Source organism: Girardinichthys multiradiatus, chromosome 8, assembly GCF_021462225.1.
Source record: "Girardinichthys multiradiatus isolate DD_20200921_A chromosome 8, DD_fGirMul_XY1, whole genome shotgun sequence".
Lineage (NCBI taxonomy): Eukaryota > Metazoa > Chordata > Actinopteri > Cyprinodontiformes > Goodeidae > Girardinichthys > Girardinichthys multiradiatus.
In genome coordinates this window covers 17,090,637-17,112,929 of record NC_061801.1, presented here as the reverse complement: position 1 = coordinate 17,112,929, position 22,293 = coordinate 17,090,637, and the positions used below count along the sequence as shown (strand labels likewise).

The 22,293-nt window shown below is 42.3% G+C and overlaps 1 protein-coding gene across 1 annotated transcript; it reads right to left on the bottom strand.

Moving 5' to 3' along the window:
- Positions 1 to 373: 373 nt before the first annotated feature.
- sec16a (SEC16 homolog A, endoplasmic reticulum export factor) lies at positions 374 to 21,110 on the bottom strand. The gene is made up of 31 exons (XM_047372244.1): positions 21,031 to 21,110; positions 16,011 to 19,413; positions 15,740 to 15,891; positions 14,285 to 14,373; positions 14,058 to 14,172; positions 13,747 to 13,936; positions 13,428 to 13,614; positions 13,197 to 13,339; positions 11,350 to 11,411; positions 10,901 to 11,039; positions 10,569 to 10,811; positions 10,388 to 10,485; positions 10,228 to 10,309; positions 9,999 to 10,116; positions 9,770 to 9,881; positions 9,571 to 9,676; positions 9,273 to 9,413; positions 9,065 to 9,178; positions 8,368 to 8,569; positions 7,826 to 8,277; positions 7,648 to 7,692; positions 6,659 to 6,823; positions 6,501 to 6,575; positions 6,355 to 6,411; positions 6,155 to 6,275; positions 5,830 to 5,967; positions 5,405 to 5,487; positions 4,821 to 4,889; positions 4,366 to 4,425; positions 1,941 to 2,009; positions 374 to 1,814 (listed from the first exon to the last, which is right to left on the bottom strand). Exons 2-31 carry the CDS (start codon positions 19,341 to 19,343, stop codon positions 1,743 to 1,745), a joined length of 7,032 nt encoding a protein of 2,343 aa, XP_047228200.1. The 5' UTR covers positions 19,344 to 19,413; positions 21,031 to 21,110; the 3' UTR covers positions 374 to 1,742.
- Between the last annotated feature and the right edge of the window lie 1,183 nt (positions 21,111 to 22,293).

The window sequence follows — 22,293 nt, the reverse complement described above, 5'->3', positions numbered from 1 at the left end:
TTGTTTTTTATCCAACAAAACTATAGCAACTCCTCTATGTATTTTTGACTGAAAACAGAAGTTAAAAAATATAAACAAATGGAATACTGTTATTAATAATCTTATGTGATTTGTTGTTAAAGATAAATTGTGCATACTGCATGTGTTTTGCACTGTTTGTGGTGAAATAATAGCTGCATTAATTGCAATATTTTCAAAAGAAATATTTTAACCCAATACATTTTATTATAAAAAACATAACTGGTTTCATTTCAAAGTCTTTGGGATGTCTAAAATAACTTATTTTGAATTCAAATAAAACTCCACATTTTATACACCTCACATAGTTGACTTAAACTTTCATTCTGCAGAAATAATAAGACTTAAAGCAAACTCAATTCAAAGTGCCTTTTTTTATGTTGTAAATGAAACTGTTAGATATCTCTATCAAAGTGCTACAGGACGCAAAAAATAACTTTATTACCATTTGTTTCCATTTTTTGCACTGGTGATTCTGTCAAGGATTTTACAGCAGAAATTCTAAAACAATGGAGAACATCTGCCTCTGGCTTCAAACAAATCAGACTGATGGCTACAGAATGATGAGTAACATTTGGGACGACAAACATCAGATTCTGGTGTTACATCTGTAAACTAAAACGACAACGTATTTAGAGTACGACTAGCTTACAGTTTACAACTTAAAGATTTATTGGTATGCAGAAGTAGCTGATACAAACAATTAGATTATGATTGTAAATTTCTTCAATCAATAATGCATCTGGTCAAAGCCTATTTGAAAAAAAAAAAAAAAAAATTGTTAAATCTCACACGCGCTCAAACACACTTTTATGTCTACATGTCATAAATACAATCAATCTGATATACAAATATTTGGATATATTCATTTTCTGCAATATTTAAAATGCATCTTTCATTCTGGCTCCTATTCCAATAGTCGCCCCTCCATTTGAAGTCGTTAGCTCACAATTTTGAGATTGACATGAACAAAAGACCCTCATAGATCTTTAAAGGTGAATAACTGAAGGGAGGGGAGGGACGGGCGATTCAATAAATACTTGAAAGAAGCAGCAATCAATCAAAGGCATACTTTCCTCCTCCTTAAATCATCCAACATGCTTCTTTTAGTGGACCTAATGGAAATGTCTACACAGCAAGACAAACAAGCCAACTCTCACATGAGTTGCCACCTAACGTAAAGGCTGCTTATAGAAATCTCCAGTCTTAAATTAAAAAGAAGCCACGTTCTTTGTATCCTTCAGACATCCACCCAGACATATGGAGCTCTGACAAAAACAGGCGTAAAAAGGGACAATGGATAATCATGTTGCTAACAGTGTTGTTTATATCTGGCAGCTTTCCTGAAGCAAGGCATTTATTGTACACCAATGATGCTGCCATGAACATTTGAGTTTGTGTATGAATGTATCCATGATGCCAATCATTTTGCAACCTCTGTTTGGTTTCAGGAATAAGCCCTTCAAAAAAAAAAAAATACTCTGTGCTTGTAACAAACACCAGTGACACCTACTGTGCTGATGGAAGGGGGGGGGGGATGGGGGGGACCAGTGGTTAAGCTGTTTGGATGAAAACCCACATAATGGGATCAAGCTTTCAAATGAAGGCAAAAGGAAGAGTTCTTAAGACAGAGAGCAGAATGTTCATGTGCATTATTTACTCCCATGTGAAATCCCATTTTGTCCGTTTAGTCTGTTTATTTCATATCGCGCCTTGGATGATGTTCACTTCAACACTGGATACTTGTGATGGCCCAACCGGTTAGACCGCTGTGCACCTCCTGATGGTCCACTTGTCTGGGGGGGGGGGAAGAAAAAAAAACAAAAAAAAAAAACAGATGACAGAGAGGTGGGATACTGTATGAACAAACTGGAAAAAAAGCGACAGAGGCCTATTTAAGAATGCTGTTTTAAAAGCCACACCTGTGCAAACTGAGCAGGGTTGTAAAACGTGATGCCTCCAGTGGGTGCAGTCCCCTGGGCGGGATGACTCTGTCCAGGGAAAAGCAGAGGTATGTTGGTACTTTGATGTTGAGAGAAGACAATTGACAACGTATGCCAGGGAAAAGATTACAGGATGGATCTATGGTGAGGCAGCATGACAAACCACTGTTGATGTTTATTTTAGTAGCCATGCAAAGAAGATGCCAGGGTTAGAACAACTCTTCTAGGACAAATTCAAAGTTGTATTTAAACCACTGCATCAGTCTCCAGCATGACTGACTGATCTTTCAATTGGTTTTTGTGTAAAGTTTATTGGGACGTACTTTGGCACATGCCAATAATTGAGCATATTCAACAAGGTCACTGATGAGTGCATTGCCTTGAAAAGTATTAACAGCCTTTGCATTTTCTTTTTCACATTTTGTCACATTACCAACACAAATATCAGAGTTCAGTGGGGTTTTATGTGATACACTAACACAAAGTAGTGTATAACTGTAAAGTGGAGGGACGTTTTGTCCAAAATAACCCAAACAGAGTCCTTCAAAGTTGGACCCAGAATAAATACCAGCTGTTCTGTGAAGGACACAGTAGAACATCGTCAAACAAACAGCATCAAGAAGACCGAGGACCAGACAGTTCAGGAATAATGTGGCGGAGAAGTTTAAAGTTCCTTGAGTTTATAAAACAACATCCTAACCTCTGGGCTCAAAGAGCACCGTTTAATTTTTTTTTTCTTTTGGCTTTTCCCTCTTAGGAGTCACCACCGTGAGTCATCTGTCTCCATCTAACTCTATCCTTCTGCATTTTCTTCACTCACACCCACTACCTTCATGTCCTCTTTCAACCCTTCCATAGATCTCCTCTTAGGTCTTCCTCTAGACCTCCTGCCTGGCAGCTCCAGCCTTAGCATCTTTCTACCGATGTACTCACTATCCCTCCCCTTTACATGTCCGAACCATCTCAGTCCGGCCTCTCTGGCTTTATCTCCAACACATATAGCACTCATTCCTATCCATCCTCGTCACTCCCAAAGCGGTCCTCAGCATCTTCATCTGTTTAATTTATCATTTATCAATTTGAAAGAGTATGGCACAACTGGAAATCGACAAGGACATGACCATCCACCTAGAATGAATGAACAAGGCAAGGAGAGCAGCGACCAAGAGACCCATAGTAGCTTTAAAAGAAAGCATGAAAAAGTCCAGCTAGCAGTTTACCACAAGCCATGTAAGGAAAATACCAAAACTGTGGAAGAGTGTGCTCTAGTCAGATTAGCAGATATTTTGGCCTATACACAAAATGCTATTTGTGCTTAAAAACACACTATACACAACCCTTAACACACCATCTCCGTTGTGAAGCACAGTGGTGGCAGAATCATGCTGTGGGGATGTTTTTTTTTCAGCAGGGACAGGGAAACCGGTCAGACTTAAAGGGAAGGTGGATGTAGGTAAACAAAGGCAATCCTGGAAGTGAACCTGTTATAGGTAACAGAAGGCTTGTGACTGGGAGGAGCTTCAACCTCCAACAGGACAACAACCCGAAACATCCAGCCAGAGACAAAAATGGAATGGATCAAATCCAAGTATATTCAGACGCTAGAATGGTCCACTCAAGACCTAGATCTAAACCCTACAGACTCTGTGGTAAGACTGGAAAATTAATGTTCATAGATGCTCTGCATCCAATGTGAGTTAGAGCTAGTTTCCTAAGGAGAATGGGCGAAAGTTTCAGTCTCAAGATGTGCAAAGCTGGCACAGACATACTCTAAGAGTAAACGGCTTGTAGCTATAACTAAAATGGAAGGTGGTTCAACAAAGTTTTGACTTAAGAAGAGATGAATATAAATGCATACAGCACGGATTTTTATTTGTAAACCATTTTGATAACCACGTGCAATTTTCCTTCCACATCACATTTACGTGCTAGTTTGTGTTGGTCTATCACAAAAACTTCCCCATAAGATACAATTTCAACAAGTTTGTGGTTGTAATGTGAGAAAATCTAAAAAAGATCTAAGGGTGTGGATAAACACATACATGAAAGTACAAACGAAATCATTAGGTTGGTCCTCATATCCAAGGACAGAACTAGCATCAATTTCATGGCCTTCAGGTTAGCTAGTCCTCACTACAGGTTTCATCAAATCCATTGACTTCTGAAGAATCTGCCATGAATCAGGTTTTACAGCAGCCACTATTACAACTCCTTATCTTTAAGGTCGTGTTTTTAATTGGTAATGCTGGAGACAGCAGGTAGTAACAACAGGCAGACAGTCTGAGGCTGGTGCGAAGCAAAGCGTTGGATGTAAATGTTGAAGTGTGCTTTTAATGATGAGCCGCTATAGAACAGAAACAGGACGTTGGTGAGAGGGGATTATTTAACAACAGACTAGCAGTACCTGGTTTAAATGCTGACTCACTTCACGTGATAAAGAACTCATTGAGCTAGAACGTGAAAGCTAAAGAAAACAAGTAGGAAGGGAATAGAAAGTAGACAAAAAACATCACCCCATATTAATAATTGTTCATGCAATTGATTAGATCAATTTCCACAATCAAGTTCAAAATAAAAAGTAAATGAGCATTAAATAAGTGTAGCTTTGGAAAAAATAACACATGGATGGGATTATATTTTAGAGAAACATGGATCAGACATTATTGTAATTATCCAGGCATTTGGTATGAGAAAGATGATAAGAGTTAAGTCTCTATAAGACATGCATGCATCCTCAAGTACTTCTCCTCTTATTATACCTTCAAAAAAGCAAACTATGCAGACTGGCTGCAGCCAGGCCTTTTTGTCAATGTACCAAATAGTACAAAAGCCATTAAACTGAGACAGATGGGACCTTACCTCTCCTGACTGTGAACCATCTGGAACAGGAGGACCTGGAGCTGGTGGTAAAAGCATGGGGTTGAACACCTGAGGAGGTCAAAGAGTAAAACAACAGATTCAGGATGAGTAGGGTACGAAACTTCATTAACATCTTCAATCTATGGAGTGAAAATGGTGAAAATGTTTACGTCAGTAAATAAAGAAACATTCAAGGTTCCTCCACATGTTTTAATGTCATCATTCCATACTTTTCCAGACTAAAAGATTCAGAGCACTTAATAATTAAAGTACAAATACATAAGTTCACTTTCTAATATACAGCAGATATCCCAAAAGAAGTTAACTTTAAATACTGAACTCGCAAAAAACCCCAAAAACAAGCAACAACAGACTGTAAGGAGTCAGACAGGTGGACAGACAAACAGATAGACTGATTGTCTGATTAATTTAGACAACTGGATAGGAAATTAAGGCTAGAAATACAAATATTTCCCCATTCTTCCTTGCTCCATACTTATCCCGATCTGGAAAATTATTTTAAATGTCATACGTTAGGAACCCTGAATGTTGTGGAAATATTTAAAGACAAAAGGAACAGAAACCTGTGGAGCAGCGCTGCTGCTTGCTGAATTCTGCTCTTGATTTCCACCTTCAGTGCCTTCTAGAGGTTGTTGGTCATTAGGCGCTTAACAGGAAGAAAGAAAGAGAAAATATTGAATCACATTTTGCTGTTTGCCATTTAGCTTTATTTTCCAAAACCAAACAGAAATTACAGGTTAGGCCCACATTGAACTAAAAGCAGCAAAAAACCAAAAAGAAAAGCCACCTGAAGATGCTAAACATCTCACATATGTGATCTAGTTACTTCTAAAGAAGTTATAACTTGTTAGCATAAAAGTTACGCTACAATGTTAAAACATAAAGCTGTAAAGCAAAGAATATTCACTACTGCCTCAGTTTTAGGGTCTACATTCTGGGATGCTTTTTGAAGTTCTTGCTTAGCTCATCGTGATACTGTGACACACACCTGAACTAGGCACAAACAGGTTAGCAGGCATGGGCATTGGTGCCAAAGGAGCAAATAAGTCCACTGGAGCCGGGGCTACTCCGCTCGGTTTAGCTGTTCTGCTTGGGTTCAGAACATCCACATATCTGCTCTTGGTGCCTAAAAAGACGGAAACACATGTTTTAGATAATGATTTAAAGATGCACAATATGTGCGTGGTGGTGGCTCAGGGGTAAAGTGCTGTGAGAAACATTAAGCTCATGAAATCATTAAAAGACCCATAATGAATATAACATTCTTGTAGATCATGAGTGTATGTAACCCTCTGAGCAGACGTACATCTTACCTGCTTTCCTGGAAAACATGTTAACAGTAGAACCAGTACCTGGAGGGGCAGTAGGCCCTCCAGGACCAGGCATTTGAGGCATCTTGGGAAAACCAGTAGGAGGTGGAGGAGGAGGCTCACTCTAACAGCATAAAAACAAACCTGTCAGAAAAAAGGCTTGTTTGAGATATACATATTTAAAAGTTTTTTTAATTACTGACCTCTTCTTCAGGCTCATTCAAGTCAACCCATCTACTCTTCTTTTCATCCCAAACAATCTGAAAAAGATAAATGCATATGTCATGTATGATACTATGACATATTGGCAAAGATCAGTTCTATAGGTAAGAAGGGAGGAAATAATTACAGAAGGATTTTTGTCATCTGGCAAGTGAGCCTCATTCTTCCTCCTCCATGAGGGCCAAGTAAACCAGCTTTTACTCTGCACACAAAGAAAGGAAAAGCTGCAATAAATAGTGTACAAGTGGTGCCTGCAGCTTTGAAATTGTAAGTGTGAAGGTGAACCTTTTCTGGAGAATCCTTCTTGGATTTCTTTGCCTCTTCTTTACGAGGCTGTTCAGGAATAGAAGGCTGAGGTGGAGAGGCCTGTTTTACAGTAGAGTTGCTCCGCTCTCTGCCACCGGAGTGCGTGGATGACTCGGAGGCTCTGCGAGAGCTGCGTCCCGATGGCTGGACAGCAAAATATTCTGGTAAGAACACAGTTTTTTTATCCCAAGCAAAGGTGCAATGCTAACTGGTACGCTGTTTCATTTACAAAGTAGTTTACCAATGTTTAATGAAGGAAATACTATATAGTCAAAACTAAAGTCAAACTAAATAAACACTTAATAAGCTGTGTATTAATTTTTCTCACATGAATACATGCTTCACATTTCTTCTAAAAACAGGCAAGCTAACATTACAGTTTGTACACATTGATGTGAACATTTAATACTTCTCCATGCTCAGATTTCCAGAGACTGTGTAAGAAATCAGTAACATAGTAAAGTTCTGGCCTATTTTTACGGTTCACCACACAAGACTAAAACCAGCCAATTTTAATAAGTAGTCAGTTATTCCATAGTGGGTCGCGGGGAAGCTGGTGCCTATCTCCAGCAGTCTATGGGCGAAAGGCGGGGTACATCCTGGACAGGTCGCCAGTCCATTGCAGGGCAACACATATACAACCATGCACACTCATTCATACACCTAAGGGCAATTTAGATTGACCAATTAACCTAAGTCTTTGGACTGTGGGAGGAAGCTGGAGTACCCCGTGAGAACCCACGCATGCACAGGGAGAACATGCAAAGTCCATGCAGAAAGACTCCCGGCCGGGAATTGAACCCAGGACCTTCTTGCTGCAAGGCAACAGTGCTACCAACTGCGCCACCGTGCAGCCCTTAATAAATAGTAATCATCTCAATAAAATGTTTCCACATGTGAATGTAACTTTGGCTGCTCTATTAAGCTACAAAATATTCAGTCACTTTAGCCAGGACCCACCAACATACCAAATGCATTGAAGATTGCGAAGTTGTCCGTGATCTCCTCGGACCCTGTGGTACCAAACAGACAACAAGGTAAGCAGTTTGTCTTTTAGTCAAGTTTGATAAACGGGTCAACCCAAGCTTGCCTGTGTCAAAAAACAGAGTTAGGATGTTTAAGAAATACAGGCTGTTAAATACTGACCATGTTTGCCATGTGGTCATATAAGTCCATCTGAGGTGTGAAGGAGCCCCTGGGTGGAGAGGATGAAATTTGATGTGTAGCATAAATCTCTCGGTGGGCCAGGGGGTCCATAGGGGCCATGTGTGCAGGAGAAGGAGGCATGTGCTGGGGCATCTGAAAAGGTGGGTGAATGTGAACAGGTGAATGTGGCACCTGTGATGGAAACATGTGAGGTGACATTTGGCCTTCATGCGGCGGGGGACCAGGTTGCTGGTGAGCTCCAGGATAGGTATTTAGCTGGTCATGTTGAGGATGGAATGGGGGGTGGGCAACGCCAGGATCCGGTGAAGGGAATCCAGGCATGGGGATTTGGCTTGGTGTCCCACCAGGGGGTACAGGGTAGAACTGGGGCACATCACTGGAGGGTGAGACCTGAGGAGGAGCCATCCCATCCTGGAGAATGGAGGAGGGAGCTGAAAGAAAGTAAAGAGATACAATCTATCCCAAAATGTAAAGAGATACACACACACACAGAGCAACAATTTGAACACATTCACACATACCTGGAGGCATCAACTGTACTCCCTGTGGGGGAGGCCCAGGTATTAATAAGCTCATGCGTCTGTTGTCAGGGGCTTGACCATCCACTTCCACTGGCATGCTGTAAGGTTCACGTGGACTCTGTTGGTCTAAGTCTGAACTTTCACTGCTGCAGTCAAACTGTGCAGGAGTATTTCTGTCCACATTGTATGTAATCACCCCCGTCTTAAAGAGAGAGAGAAGAAAAAAATCAAATTTATTTTTTTTTAAAGAATTTATTCGGCACTAGAGGCCTTTATTTTTGACAGTAGGCAGACAGGAAGGAGGGGCAAAGAGAGGGGGAGACATTCGGCAAAGGTCGCCGGGTCCGGGACTCAAACCCGGGACAGCCGCTTCGAGGACTGTAGTCTCTATATGTGGTTGCACGCTAACCCTACACCACCAGCGCCGCGCCAAATACAATCAAATATTTTAATAGTATAAAAATGACAGGGTATGTTAAAATCAACTTATATCTGCTGCAACAGTGAAAAATAAAACCATATGTAGTCATTTAGAGGAAATGTATGATTAAATAGTTCCGTGTTGCAGCTAATTAATTATATTATGGCACAAGCCCCTTCTCTAGAAACAGCTAGAATGTCAGACATTGTTTAGTATGCACATTGACAATAATCAACAAAGAAAACAAAGGTGAAGTGAACTGTTCCTCTTCCTCACCCGGATCTGTCCATCCAGCTGTTTGAGGCGGATCAGCCATTCAGGCTCAATGAACAGCTCCTGCTCAGGTCTTTCCTTTAGTTGTGGATCAAAGAACCGCAACTTTTCTGACATCTTTAAGCAAACGGAACAAACATTGCAAGCGTCAAAGAGTACTGTATATAACTATAAAAAAGATCTTAATCAAAAACAAGGAGCAACTACAAACCTGTATGATCTGGCTGATGAACACAGGAGAGTAGTAAGAGGGATGCATAAGGACAGTCTTTGAGATAACTTCACAGTAATGAAAAGCTTGGGCACACAGGCCTGCTTCAGCCAGTCGGCATGCATAGATTAATTTGAACACCTGATGGAAGACAGATGGAGGGAGAATGTGGTCCTTAAAATATAATTAGATGTCTCCTACTAATGGTAAACAACAGCGTAATCATGAATCTAACAAAAACGTCAAACAAAATTACATTCAAAAAGCTTGCAGACGTTTAAAAATCTTAAAAACCAACCTGGAAGTTGGGCAGTGAACAAGGCTGGGAGCCCAGAGACTGAGCATACTCATAGGCCTCAGTCTTCTGGATTGCTTCATTGGTTGCAAATTGATTAAAGGACAAACTGAAGACAAGACACAGATAAAGTTACACACCTGGCTTGTTTTCTGTTTAGGAAAAAACAAACCGAATGAGACTGTGTGTCTTTTGGGCTAACCTGTGGTTGGAGCCGATCAACACAAACTTGGTGCTCTTCTTGGTGTAAACCCCCAGGCCAACTTGGGCCATCAAGTAGCAGAAGTGAGCAGCATCAGTCAGCCCCTTAGAAACTGGACCAAGTGGGAAAAAATGAATAAAGATGTTATGAATGAGGTCACTTGCTGCCAAGAATATCAATACAGTTGAATTAACTGCCACTACACAGAGGCTTTATAAAGCAATCATACCAAGAGTGTCACCCATAGTGGTGATTGTTCGAGTATCCAAGTCCATATTGTGTGTGAGGTTTGAAAGCACCATGGCCAGATGAGGGCGCCAGTCACCCCACTTCTCCTCTCCACAGCACTGCATATGTAAAAAATGAATCTATCAACTTATGGCTGGAAATATATCTTCAATTTATCGACCATTTCTTTAGAATAGCAGTAAAAACAAAAAGGTTAATTAAAGACGTACAGTGGCTGAAGCAGGCATTCTCCCTGACATCAGCTGGTACATGGTCTGGAGAGGGTCATTCATGGGCAAACTATTGGCAAACCTGAACAAGGAAAAAAGTTTTAATACTGAGAAAACCAAAATTTTAAGTCAAAACAATTTCAGTTCACAGCTACTTCACCTCGTCATGACACGTGCATGTGTCCTGTTGTCCATCTTACTGGCCAACAGCAGGGCGTGACCCCAGAGACCCCCTTTCATGGCTGCTTCCAGTGCATCCTTTTTTCACAGTTGAAAATGTACCAGACTATTTTAGCTTAAAAATAATTACGCGTCACGCTTCTAATCATTGCATTCCTTACCTTTTTGCGGCCAAACAGAAGCAGCTCCCTGAAGCGCTCAGTCTCCTTGCCAACGTTCTCCGGGACAATTATGAAAGTGTCAGACAGGAGGGACAGTGGTCCAGCTCCAGGCTCCTCTTCAGCTCGTGCGAGAGGTTCATTGTTAAAATCAATCAAGTTAGCTTCATTGGGACTCTTGCCAGGCAGCCAGACCGAGCGATGCTCCTTCAGCAAGAGGTCAGCGATGTCTGTGCCGACCACAGTCTAAGGAATTGCAAAACAACAACAAGACCAAATTTTAAGCAAATATAAAATATCTGATAGATTTCCAAATGTATACTGCAGAGACTCACCCCATTCTGTCTACAAAGCAGAACAATGAAGTCCCAGAGAAGGCGGGCAGAGTCTCTGTCCAGCAAGGTGTTGTCACGAGAACACTCGATTGCTTTGTTCTGAGAGAATTTTATCACATCAACCTTATGGGTCTCCTCCCTGATGGCACGGCACAAGATGTTAGGATGTTATACGTCTCAGTTACAAAAAAACTAAACAGCAGCATAAAAAAAAAAAAGATACATTCAGGATTCATTTAAATGTTGCTGAAACTTTCCTGGCTTTTCCTTTCATGTGTGCACTCAATGTTTTCTTTTTGTGTTAGTGGAGATTGTTACACTTAGCTGCATTATCTGGGAATTTCTTCATAGGGAGCTTGTTATAACTGAACCCTGGTCCTTTAATGACTCTACTTTCAACAAGATTCAATGAAGTATTTGAGATAGAGAAAATGGGAGAATACACTTACTTAACCAGAGGTCCAGGGAAACCTCGTAGTTCAGCCTGATCCAAGGTGTCCTGCAGCATGATCTAACAGTGGAGGTATAAGATAAAATAATACATAATATATTCTTTACATTATCATTGTCTGTTCACACACACACCTGGTAAAAAATCTGTGCAAAACAATAAATAAACGCTGTTTACATATTTTTCTAACAATATACAGTACAGACCAAAAGTTTGGACACACCTTCTCATTCAAAGAGTTTTCTTTATTTTCATGACTATGAATATTGTAGCTTCACACTGAAGGCATCAAAACTATGAATTAACACATGTGGGATTATATACTGAACAAAAAAGTGTGAAACAACGGAAAATATGTCTTATATTCTAGGTTCTTCAAAGTAGGCACCTTTTGCTTTGATTACTGCTCCGCACACTCTTGGCATTCTGTTGATGAGCTTCAAGAGGAAGTCACCTGAAATGGTTTTCACTTCACAGGTGTGCCCTGTCAGGTTTAATAAGTGGGATTTCAAGCCTTATAAATGGGGCTGGGACCATCAGTTGTGTTGTGCAGGTGGTGGTACACAGTACACAGCTGATAGTCCTACTGAATAGACTGTTAGAATTTGTATTATGGCAAGAAAAAAGCAGCTAAGTAAAGAGAAATGAGTGGCCATCATTACTTTAAGAAATGAAGGTCAGTCAGTCCGAACAATTGGGAAAACTTTGAAAGTGTCCCCAAGTACAGTCACAAAAACCATCAAGTGCTACAAAGAAACTGGCTCACATGAGGACCGCCCCAGGAAAGGAACACCAAGAGTCACCTCTGCTGCGGATGATAAGTTCATCCGAGTCACCAGCCTCAGAAATTGCAGGTTAACAGCAGCTCAGATTAGAGAACAGGTCAATGCCACACAGAGTTCTAGCAGCAGACACATCTCTAGAACAACTGTTAAGAGGAGACTGTGTGAATCAGGCCTTCATGGTAAAATAGCTGCTAGGAAACCACTGCTGAGGACAGGCAACAAGCAGAAGAGACTTGTTTGGGCTAAAGAACACAAGGAATGGACATTAGACCAGTGGAAATCTGTGCTTTGGTCTGATGAGTCCAAGTTTGAGATCTTTGGTTCCAACCACCGTGTCTTTGTGCGGCGCAGAAGAGGTGAATGGATGGACTCTACATGCCTGGTTCCCACCGTGAAGCATGGAGGAGGAGGTGTGATGGTGTGGGGGTGCTTTGCTGGTGACACTGTTGGGGATTTATTCAAAATTGAAGGCATATTGAACCAGCATGGCTACCACAGCATCTTGCAGCGGCATGCTATTCCATCCGGTTTGCGTTTAGTTGGACCATCATTTATTTTTCAACAGGACAATGACCCCAAACACACCTCCAGGCTGTGTAAGGGCTATTTGACCAAGAAGGAGAGTGATGGGGTGCTGCACCAGATGACCTGGCCTCCACAGTCACCAGACCTGAACCCAATCGAGATGGTTTGGGGTGAGCTGGACCGCAGAGTGAAGGCAAAAGGGTCAACAAGTGCTAAGCGTCTCTGGAAACTCCTTCAAGACTGTTGGAAAACCATTTTAGGTGACTACCTCTTGAAGCTCATCAACAGAATGCCAAGAGTGTGCGGAGCAGTAATCAAAGCAAAAGGTGGCTACTTTGAAGAACCTAGAATATAAGACATATTTTCAGCTGTTTCACACTTTTTTGTTCAGTATATAATCCCACATGTGTTAATTCATAGTTTTGATGCCTTCAGTGTGAAGCTACAATATTCATAGTCATGAAAATAAAGAAAACTCTTTGAATGAGAAGGTGTGTCCAAACTTTTGGTCTGTACTATATTTGTTCAACTCTACCTCCATGTTGTGGATCTCAACCAGAGCAGGCTGCCCAGCTGAGGGGAGATTAGGCAGGACTTGAATCAGATGACCACCAGGTCCAAAGCGAGCACAACGGTGGGGCATGGTAAACTTCTCTGGGGTTGCAGGACGAGGGGGAGCTGAAAGGAAAAAATATTACTAGATTATTAGTACTTAAATGAACTAAAATAAGAGATTTGCCCTAAAGATAAGGATTTATGTGTTTACGTTGCTCTGGGGCAATCCAGGTACTGTCTGGAGTGTACTCTGAGGGATACATGGGGTACTGGTTGTAGTTCTGAGAAGCATCTGCTTGATTTGGGTACTGCCCATAAGAGCAGTCAACAGGCAGAGTGGATTGTGTCGTGTCATAAACTGCAGACACCAAGTCAGGCTGGCTCCTGTACACCTGGCTCTGCAATGCAGGACAGAAAAAAAAGTTTTGAGAACAAGACGGTAGAAGACCCGAGTCAACAAGAAAAGAAAGAAATTTAAACTGTTTTTTTTTTTATTGGCTACATGTTAAAAAGCAACCAAGACAGTTTACCTGTTGTGATCGTGAGCTGAAGCTGCTTCGTCTGCTGTGATGACTGGTGGAGCTGTGGACGCTGTGTGCCGACTGCTCGCTGTGCACGCTGCGCCGGTCAAAGTCATCCCCATAAACATCTCTCCCACGTGCATGGTCATCATCAAAACTGCGATCATACCCAGGGTAGTACTGCCACTGGTCGTCGTTCCTGTGAGAACAAAACTAAAAACTCAGCAGGAGTAAACTGAGACAACTCACCATAGCAGCACGAAGAGCTATGCCTCTTTACATCATGTTGCCAAAGCCATTACATTTTTGATTATGCATACCTGGGGGGATACTGCTGATTGTAGTAGCCGTTCTTGTACGATTCATTGTAATAAGACCAATAGGAGTGATCATAGTATCTCCTGTATGGTTGGTCGTACTGTCCATAGTTGTAGCCTTTTAAAATAAAATGTAAGAAGAAATAAAATAAGATAACCGACACAAAGTTGTTACTATAATAAACCAGTTCCACATTGATAGTGTATTAGTAAATATTTGCAGATTATACCTCCATAATCATAGTGCTTGGGGTAGTCTGGATAATATTCGCCATAGACATTTCGGTTTGCCCGTTGGTAATCATCAAAATAACCTTGCCTGGAGGACAACACAAGGTGATATTTCACAGGTCAACCATCTACATCGCACCTAGACACATTGCCGGCCCAGGGCCACATCCGTCCGTCTAGATGTCCCGGACTGGTCCACGTGGTTCAACAGAACACATCAAATTAAAAACATGCACAATGTGTTATTCTCACATGGAAATCCAAATGTGATGCCATAATTACCCTGTTTGTGTAATCTCCGTCTTTCTCAAGGATAATTATTTACATCTAGATAAAAGTTTTAGGTGTTAGTTGCAATGGCAACCATTACCAGCAGGCAATAAAAATCCCATTTAGAGCTCATTATTAAAAATATTTTTTTGTTTTAGGAATAAATAAGTTCAGTTTGCGATATGGCCCTCAACAACAATCGCAACTCCAGATTTGACCCTTTAGGAAAATGATTTGCCCGCCCCTGACCTAGACATACATGAAGAGATAAAAATGCATAAATACAAACAACAAAAAAGTCATTCTTTTCAACAACTTTTACGACACCACAGAAGAGAAAGAAGGACAATATTCCTGCAGATAATGCCATAAAACGGATTTGTAAATGAGGGATTATGAAAAAGTTCAAATCAGAATAACAAGCACAAGCAAACCATGCAGCCAAAAAGTGGCCTTTTTTTAGCATCTTCCTAAGGGTTGTACAAAAGCGTATTTAGTTTGAACCGTGTGTAAATTTGAACTTATTTCTCTGATATAATGTTATAATTCTATGACCGATCAGTAGGGCTGAAACAATTAATCCAATTAATTGATTATTGAAATCATCAACTACTTTAGTAATCAAATAATCGTTAACTGTAGTAAGCATACTCTAAAACATGCCATTTGCTAAAAGAACAACCCACTCAGAGCAGTAATTGGGCCAAAATTGTGCAAATAATTTAAAATCTTTTTATTTAAAGATGAAAGACCTTCTTTGTCAGTAAATATCATCTGTCCCAAACTCCTCAAGTAGCATAGCTTTAGCATCACCTGGTTCAAGTTCTCCTATTAAGCTCCTTTAGCTATCTGATTACTGATCAATTATTGAAAATATAGTCGACCGATTAATCGATTAGCAAACTAATCGTTGCAGCCCTATCAGTATTCAGTTGACATGTTCTTCACAACATTCGACTATTATGCTGCATTCACAGGCAACTCAAATGTCAAAAGGTAAGAAACTGACAAGTCAGACATTTGAGTAGCTGAATGCTGATGCAGCATTTAAGTCAAGGTCAGCGAGAAAACATCACAGAAAAACAAAGTAGTAACATTTGTTCTAAGGAATTCTGACTTTTAACTATTAAAATGAAGAACACTGGAGAGGTGTATGCTTTGTGTAGACTGACAGTTTCACTAACCTGGATGAGGGCCTGTCTGAGTACTGACTGCCCCTTGAGCTGGGTCGATCTGATTGTGGGTCTCTGTATTGGTAGTTTGGATCATGGTAACCTGGGTTCTGCCCGTCGTATCTGCCATACCAAGGATCTGCTCTGCCCCGGTAGGCAGTATCCTGAGAGAAAAGCATAAAAACAATATATGACAAATAAAGGGACTGCACAAGGCCATAGTTCTTTATGTATGGTGGTCTTTTAGAGCTTCTCAACAAAGCTCAACAGCCTCAACACTTACTTGATAATACTGAGTCATTCTAGGATCTCCAGATTGAGGTGGATACTGTCCTCTGCTATCTGGGTATTCGCCATAATTTCCATAGTAACCACTATACACCTGTCCTGCTTCAGGAGGAGCAGGATGCGCATAGCTTTGATGGCTGCCTGCAGAGGAAGGTGGTCGAGCAGTCTCAGTTGGAGCTGGCAGGGAAACCCCTGGAGGTACTGGCGCCTGCGGGCCTGGGGGGTACACTGCCGGAGCAGCAGGAGGAGGAGCATTCCCTGCAGCGGGCCCTTGTGCTGGAGTTGAATATTGACCATGAGATGGTTGGACTCCACTAACAAGAACAGGAGGAGCGTCCCTCTGTCCCTGCAATGCAACCTGAGAATCCGATGTTTTAGGAGATTCATTAGGCATCTGCTGAGTGTTTGCAGCAGCTTGGGGCGGTGCTGGTTGACCATGTGAGGTGGGCGTCTGGATAGAGATATTCCCTACATCTCTTACTCCCTGCTGAGCATCTTTGGTGACCTGCAGGTAAAATCCATTACTAGACTGTGAAGGCTCGTGCAGAGATGACGCCTTGCCAAAGCCCTGGCTCTGGGCGTATGATTGGTGCATAGAAAAATCAAGCAGTTCATAGTTTAATGTCGGATTATGATTAGAGACAGTGGCAGTCACAAGAGAAGTGGGCTGTGAATCAACAGCAGAGTGGCTTTCTGCCCCCAATGACTGGCCCCCTGAAAGAGGAGGATGGACAGGCTGAGAGAGTGGTGGAGTTGTCATTTCTGACGTCGTTCCAACTGTTTTGTTACTAGTCAGATTGAGCGGACCCTGATTGGTAGTTGAGGAACAGAAAGCCGCGGACCCAGAAGAAAAGAGCGGATTTTGTTTAGAAGCTAGGGCAGATGGTTGGGAGATACTGACACCCATCCCCTGTGCAAGAGATCTTTCTGGAGCAGTAACTTCTCCATGATTAGTCTGAGTGGACGAATGAGTGGGAGTACTGGGCGGAATCACACTGTAATTGGATACAGGCGGGGCAATTACAACAGGCTGATGAAGCAAGCCAGCCACAAGCAGAGATGCATAACCTAGGTTGCTTTGAGAGTCAGCTGGCTCTGCATCACTCACCTTTGGCGGGTTTTCTAGGTTCTCTGAGTGCTGCTGACAAGCTTTCTGAACTCTCTGTGAGGACTGCAGGTCCAGTGGACAATCCTCTGGTGGCTGGATAACATCAGCACTGGGCTCTCTTAATGGGGCCAATACTGTGGGAGCCGCAGGTGCAAGGAGGATGTTAGCACCCAAGCTGGTAGGTTCGCTCTGAGCCCACAGAGTGGTGGCCGGACTCTCACAGGGCCGATTGGCCCCAAAAGCGCGAGATGAAGGTCGAGAATGAGGATGCACTACTGAGTGTGTTTGATTTGGTAATCCATCTGCAGGGGGAGAGGTTGGAGCTTGTCCCGGTCCGTGAATATTTTCCATATTGTCTGGTGGCTGCTCAAAGTTACCGGATGTGCAGTCAGAGCCTCCTTCAGCGACCATTTTAGCCCTATCAACTTCAGCAGGACGCACTCCAACTCCATGTGAGCGCACAGGTTCAAATGAGCTGTTAGCACTTGCTTGGAAAATACCAGTCGGTTTTGGAGGGCTAGGTGTGGGGTGCCACACATGCTCCACTGAACCCTGTGGCATTCCTGCATCACCACCTGGAGATGTATCAATCTGCTCAAAGTATCCTCCAGCAGCAGCAGAAGTGTTGGGATTATCGGCGAGACGTGGACTTTCCTGCTGAATAAAGGTTCCTTCGACTCCCTGATGCCGACGGGGGCCGGTTCCACTTCCATGGCTCAAATTGCTGTAGTTAGATGACACACTCACAGATCTCATTGGTCTTGGAATTGAATCTGGAGTTTCGAGGTTGGGTCCTGTTTCAAACTGGTCTACTGCATTAGGTGTACTAGTAGCTGCACCGCTGTTGGATTCATTGGGTAAAACTTCCAGGTTTGGAACGCACTCCAAATTCTCGACATGGTCGAAGTCGTTATCTGGGGCCTTCTGGGTGTGTCCCTGTGAAAGATGACTGCTTTCATTCATATAAGGAAGGCTTGTATGATCTGGAACAGATACTCCTTGGTAATCCACAGACAGATCTGAATGACTACATTGGGCTGGTAGGTTGCTGTTATGCTGAAATGATGCAGCAACACCATTTAACGCCTTATTCCTCTCATCAGCAAGCATTTCCTCATTTTCCACATCACTGCCTTTGAAGAACATTGAAATTGTACCAGACTCTTGAGCATGTGTATCTGAGGCTGGGACAGAACTTGGCCCAGGCTGGCTGGCAGGCACATGCCCCATGTTGGAAGCATGAGGAGGTCCAGCAGAGTCTGTCGGGGGCAGAGGATGCCCAGAGCCAGTACCCATTTGGTGGTAGCCTGAGTCCTGCGCAGGTTGGTGGAACCATAGGTCATGGGGTGCAGAACTCTGACTGAAATAACTCTGGGTTTGGAAATGTGAATTGTGATGTTGGGCTCCATTTGGGTCAGGCAACAGAGAGCTAGCTGCTGGTACAGGGTTCTGAAGAGGAACAGGGGCGTGACTGTGGGGATGTCCGGGATGAGTTGGAGGGGTGGAGGCATTGTGATGGGGTGATTGGCTGTGGGTGGGGTACATCTGGGTCTGTGGTGGTATATTTGAGGGTTGTGCTGGTGGATCAGTAGTTGGTTGAAAATAGTTTTGAACTGAGGGAGGGCGGCTTGAGTGATCAGGAACCCACTGAGTAGATGAAGATGTGAGAGGGAGGGGCTGAAAGGGCAAAGGATGACCTAGATGTTGTGCTTGAAAATCCTGGTTAAAAAGTGTGTAACTAGGTGCTGGTGCTGTATGTGATGCATCTGTGGACATGGCTGCTGCTGGATCTCTTGAATTAAAATAATCCTGTTCACTATTAGCTGATGCATATCCTACGGGACTTGGAGAGGGGAAAACACCAGGAGATGTTGTACCATGGGGGGTGAATAGAGTCACCCCAGGCAGAGAGGGTGGTGGAGGACCAGCCAATGCACCTGGAACATTTTCAAGCAAATGCGGTTGTGGAGGGAGTCCAGAGCCAAGCTGAGAGTACATGGTATTAGGTGGAGTTTGCATTTGAGGAGGGCTGCAGTTAGGTATTGTAGGAAGCCCACCTGCAGCCATGGGGGGTTGAGCTCTGCCAAAAGCAAAAGGGTCTGTAATGGGCTGGGCAAGAGGAGGCATAGTCGCTGCTGCTGTATGCTTCTGAGGCCTTATCCTGCCTGACATATTAGGTGCAGAGGGCCCAGGCAGTCCAGCCCGAGGAGTTGGGTGCATGTCTGCAGATCAAGCCCAAGGATCAGGTCACTCTAAAAGATGTTACTGAAGAGACTGAAGTCAGGCGCAGCTGTAAGGAGAAAATGGAAGTGAGAGTAGTTAATGAAAGCTGCACATGTTCCTTGTAAGGGACATCACCACACCTTTATTTGTGTGAAAAGTACAACGTGGCAGCTTCTACATCAGAAAGTGTTTTAACTACTTATGTCATCTCTACACGATCCCTTTAATGTATCTGAAAAATGCCATGCACGTTGAGAAAGAAAAAAGAATAAAAGTGTACTTAAATATGCTCCCTTTAAGGGGAGGGAGCTTTTGTCCTAATTCCATAGTTGGTTAAAAATTGAAAAAAAACCTAAAAGAGGCCACATTTGAAAAACATAACATCTCTTTCCAGAGCTTTAGATGACAATCGCAACTAACTATTCTGTTTTTACTTGTTTTACATGCTTGTAGAGTTGATATATTTGCAATTGGTGTTGCTCATCAACTAACTGGTATCAGCAACCAAAATGAGGGATGAGAAACTTTAGAGCGATTTTAATAAAACGGAATAAATGCCTTAGGTGATGTCATCAGAGGTATATGCATGTGGAAGCCTTATTTCATTAAATAATGATTTACAACACAACAGTAAACACACAGAAACACTGACCATGACATATTTCTGGATGAAAATCTGCATTTAAGCTGAGATTGATTTAAAAGAAAATTCAAAAGGTGTTGACTATTGCATAGGACCATACAGCACTATTGTCTTTAGTATGAATTCATTCAATTTAAATTTAATCTGCAGACCAAACCGAAAGCAATCGAAGAACCTCCTGAGGTTGATGTAAAAAAAAAAAGCACTGCCTAGTAATCATGAAACCACTACAACAAAGTGCCCTTAGATTAATAGTTCTATAAGCTTTAAGAAACTTGAAATCGTTCAAATCGTATTTGTTATTGTGCGTCTGTCAGATGGGAGTTCAGGCGATCTACATGAATTTGCGAGGGTAGAGAGGAGGATCAATAACAGCCACAGCTCACATGGAAGGTAAGTAGGTTCGGTCAGGAGTGATCCAAGATCTTTTAAGTAATCAGGTTACGAATTTATTACGAACAACCAGGTCGGTCTACGATAGCTGTGTCGACATTCAAAGTTACAAGTCAAAAAGTTAGCCGCAAACTTGCAACTTGTCACTGATATCTCAAGTTTAGCTGTTACGTAACTGAGGCTAGCTCTCTTTGGTCAGGCGAGACATTTAGTTACCGTTACACATTAAAGGAAGGGTCCAGAGAGTGATTTGGCTTAACAGCTAACAGGAACGCTACATGTCCTCAACGGCACACACAGCAAAACACTAACATTAGAAATTAGCTAATAACACACGAAACCGATCAAGAACACGGACGTAGTGTTGTTGTCGTACGAACTCTTCCGTGACAGGAAAACACACAGCTAAGTTTGTCCCTGGTCGATCTTCGAGAGTAATTTAACAGGTTCACTGCCTGGTCAGCTAGCCATAGCATCGCTGCTTAGTTAGCACCGCCAGCTAACTAGCCTGTGCTAACTAAAGGGTAATAGTGAAGTTCCTCTTAAGGACACAACATTAAAAGCTTCATAGTGCAACTTTGTTAGCCGTGATATACGGCTAATTTTATACAATATCTAAAACCTACATCAATAAAAATATATTCTTACAAATATGCAGGACTGTAAGTCTCACACAACGCCACCATCTTCAATGAACACATCCTACTAGGCTACGTGTACAAGCTCCGTCACTGTCCAAACAACAGTTACGTACAAACGAGGCGGAGCTTGTCAGGCTCCTGTGTGGGAAACAAATTAAACAATGAGCAAAAAGTGGTACACATTCAAATTAGTTATACAGAGTGATACATGTCAAGCGTTCAGCTTTTCAGAGACAGATTTCTTTAATACAGACGAGGACATGTTAAGGCCAACACAATAATGGGGAAGAGACTGCTAACTTGACAGTTGTCCAGCAGACGGTCAATGACGCCCCCCACAGGCAGGGTAAAGCCGCATTAGTTCATACAGGTCCTTCTCAAAATATTAGCATATTGTGATAAAGTTCATTATTTTCCATAATGTCATGATGAAAATTTAACATTCATATATTTTAGATTCATTGTACACTAACTGAAATATTTCAGGTCTTTTATTGTCTTAATACGGATGATTTTGGCATACAGCTCATGAAAACCCAAAATTCCTATCTCACAAAATTAGCATATTTCATCCGACCAATAAAAGAAAAGTGTTTTTAATACAAAAAACGTTAACCTTCAAATAATCATGTACAGTTATCCACTCAATACTTGGTCAGGAATCCTTTTGCAGAAATGACTGCTTCAATGCGGCGTGGCATGGAGGCAATCAGCCTGTGGCACTGCTGAGGTCTTATGGAGGCCCAGGATGCTTCAATAGCGGCCTTTAGCTCATCCAGAGTGTTGGGTCTTGAGTCTCTCAACGTTCTCTTCACAATATCCCACAGATTCTCTATGGGGTTCAGGTCAGGAGAGTTGGCAGGCCAATTGAGCACATTGATACCATGGTCAGTAAACCATTTACCAGTGGTTTTGGCACTGTGAGCAGGTGCCAGGTCGTGCTGAAAAATGAAATCTTCATCTCCTTAAAGCTTTTCAGCAGATGGAAGCATGAAGTGCTCCAAAATCTCCTGATAGCTAGCTGCATTGACCCTGCCCTTGATAAAACACAGTGGACCAACACCAGCAGCTGACACGGCACCCCAGACCATCACTGACTGTGGGTACTTGACACTGGACGTCTGGCATTTTGGCATTTCCTTCTCCCCAGTCTTCCTCTAGACTCTGGCACCTTGATTTCCGAATGACATGCAGAATTTGCTTTCATCCGAAAAAAGTACTTTGGACCACTGAACAACAGTCCAGTGCTGCTTCTCTGTAGCCCAGGTCA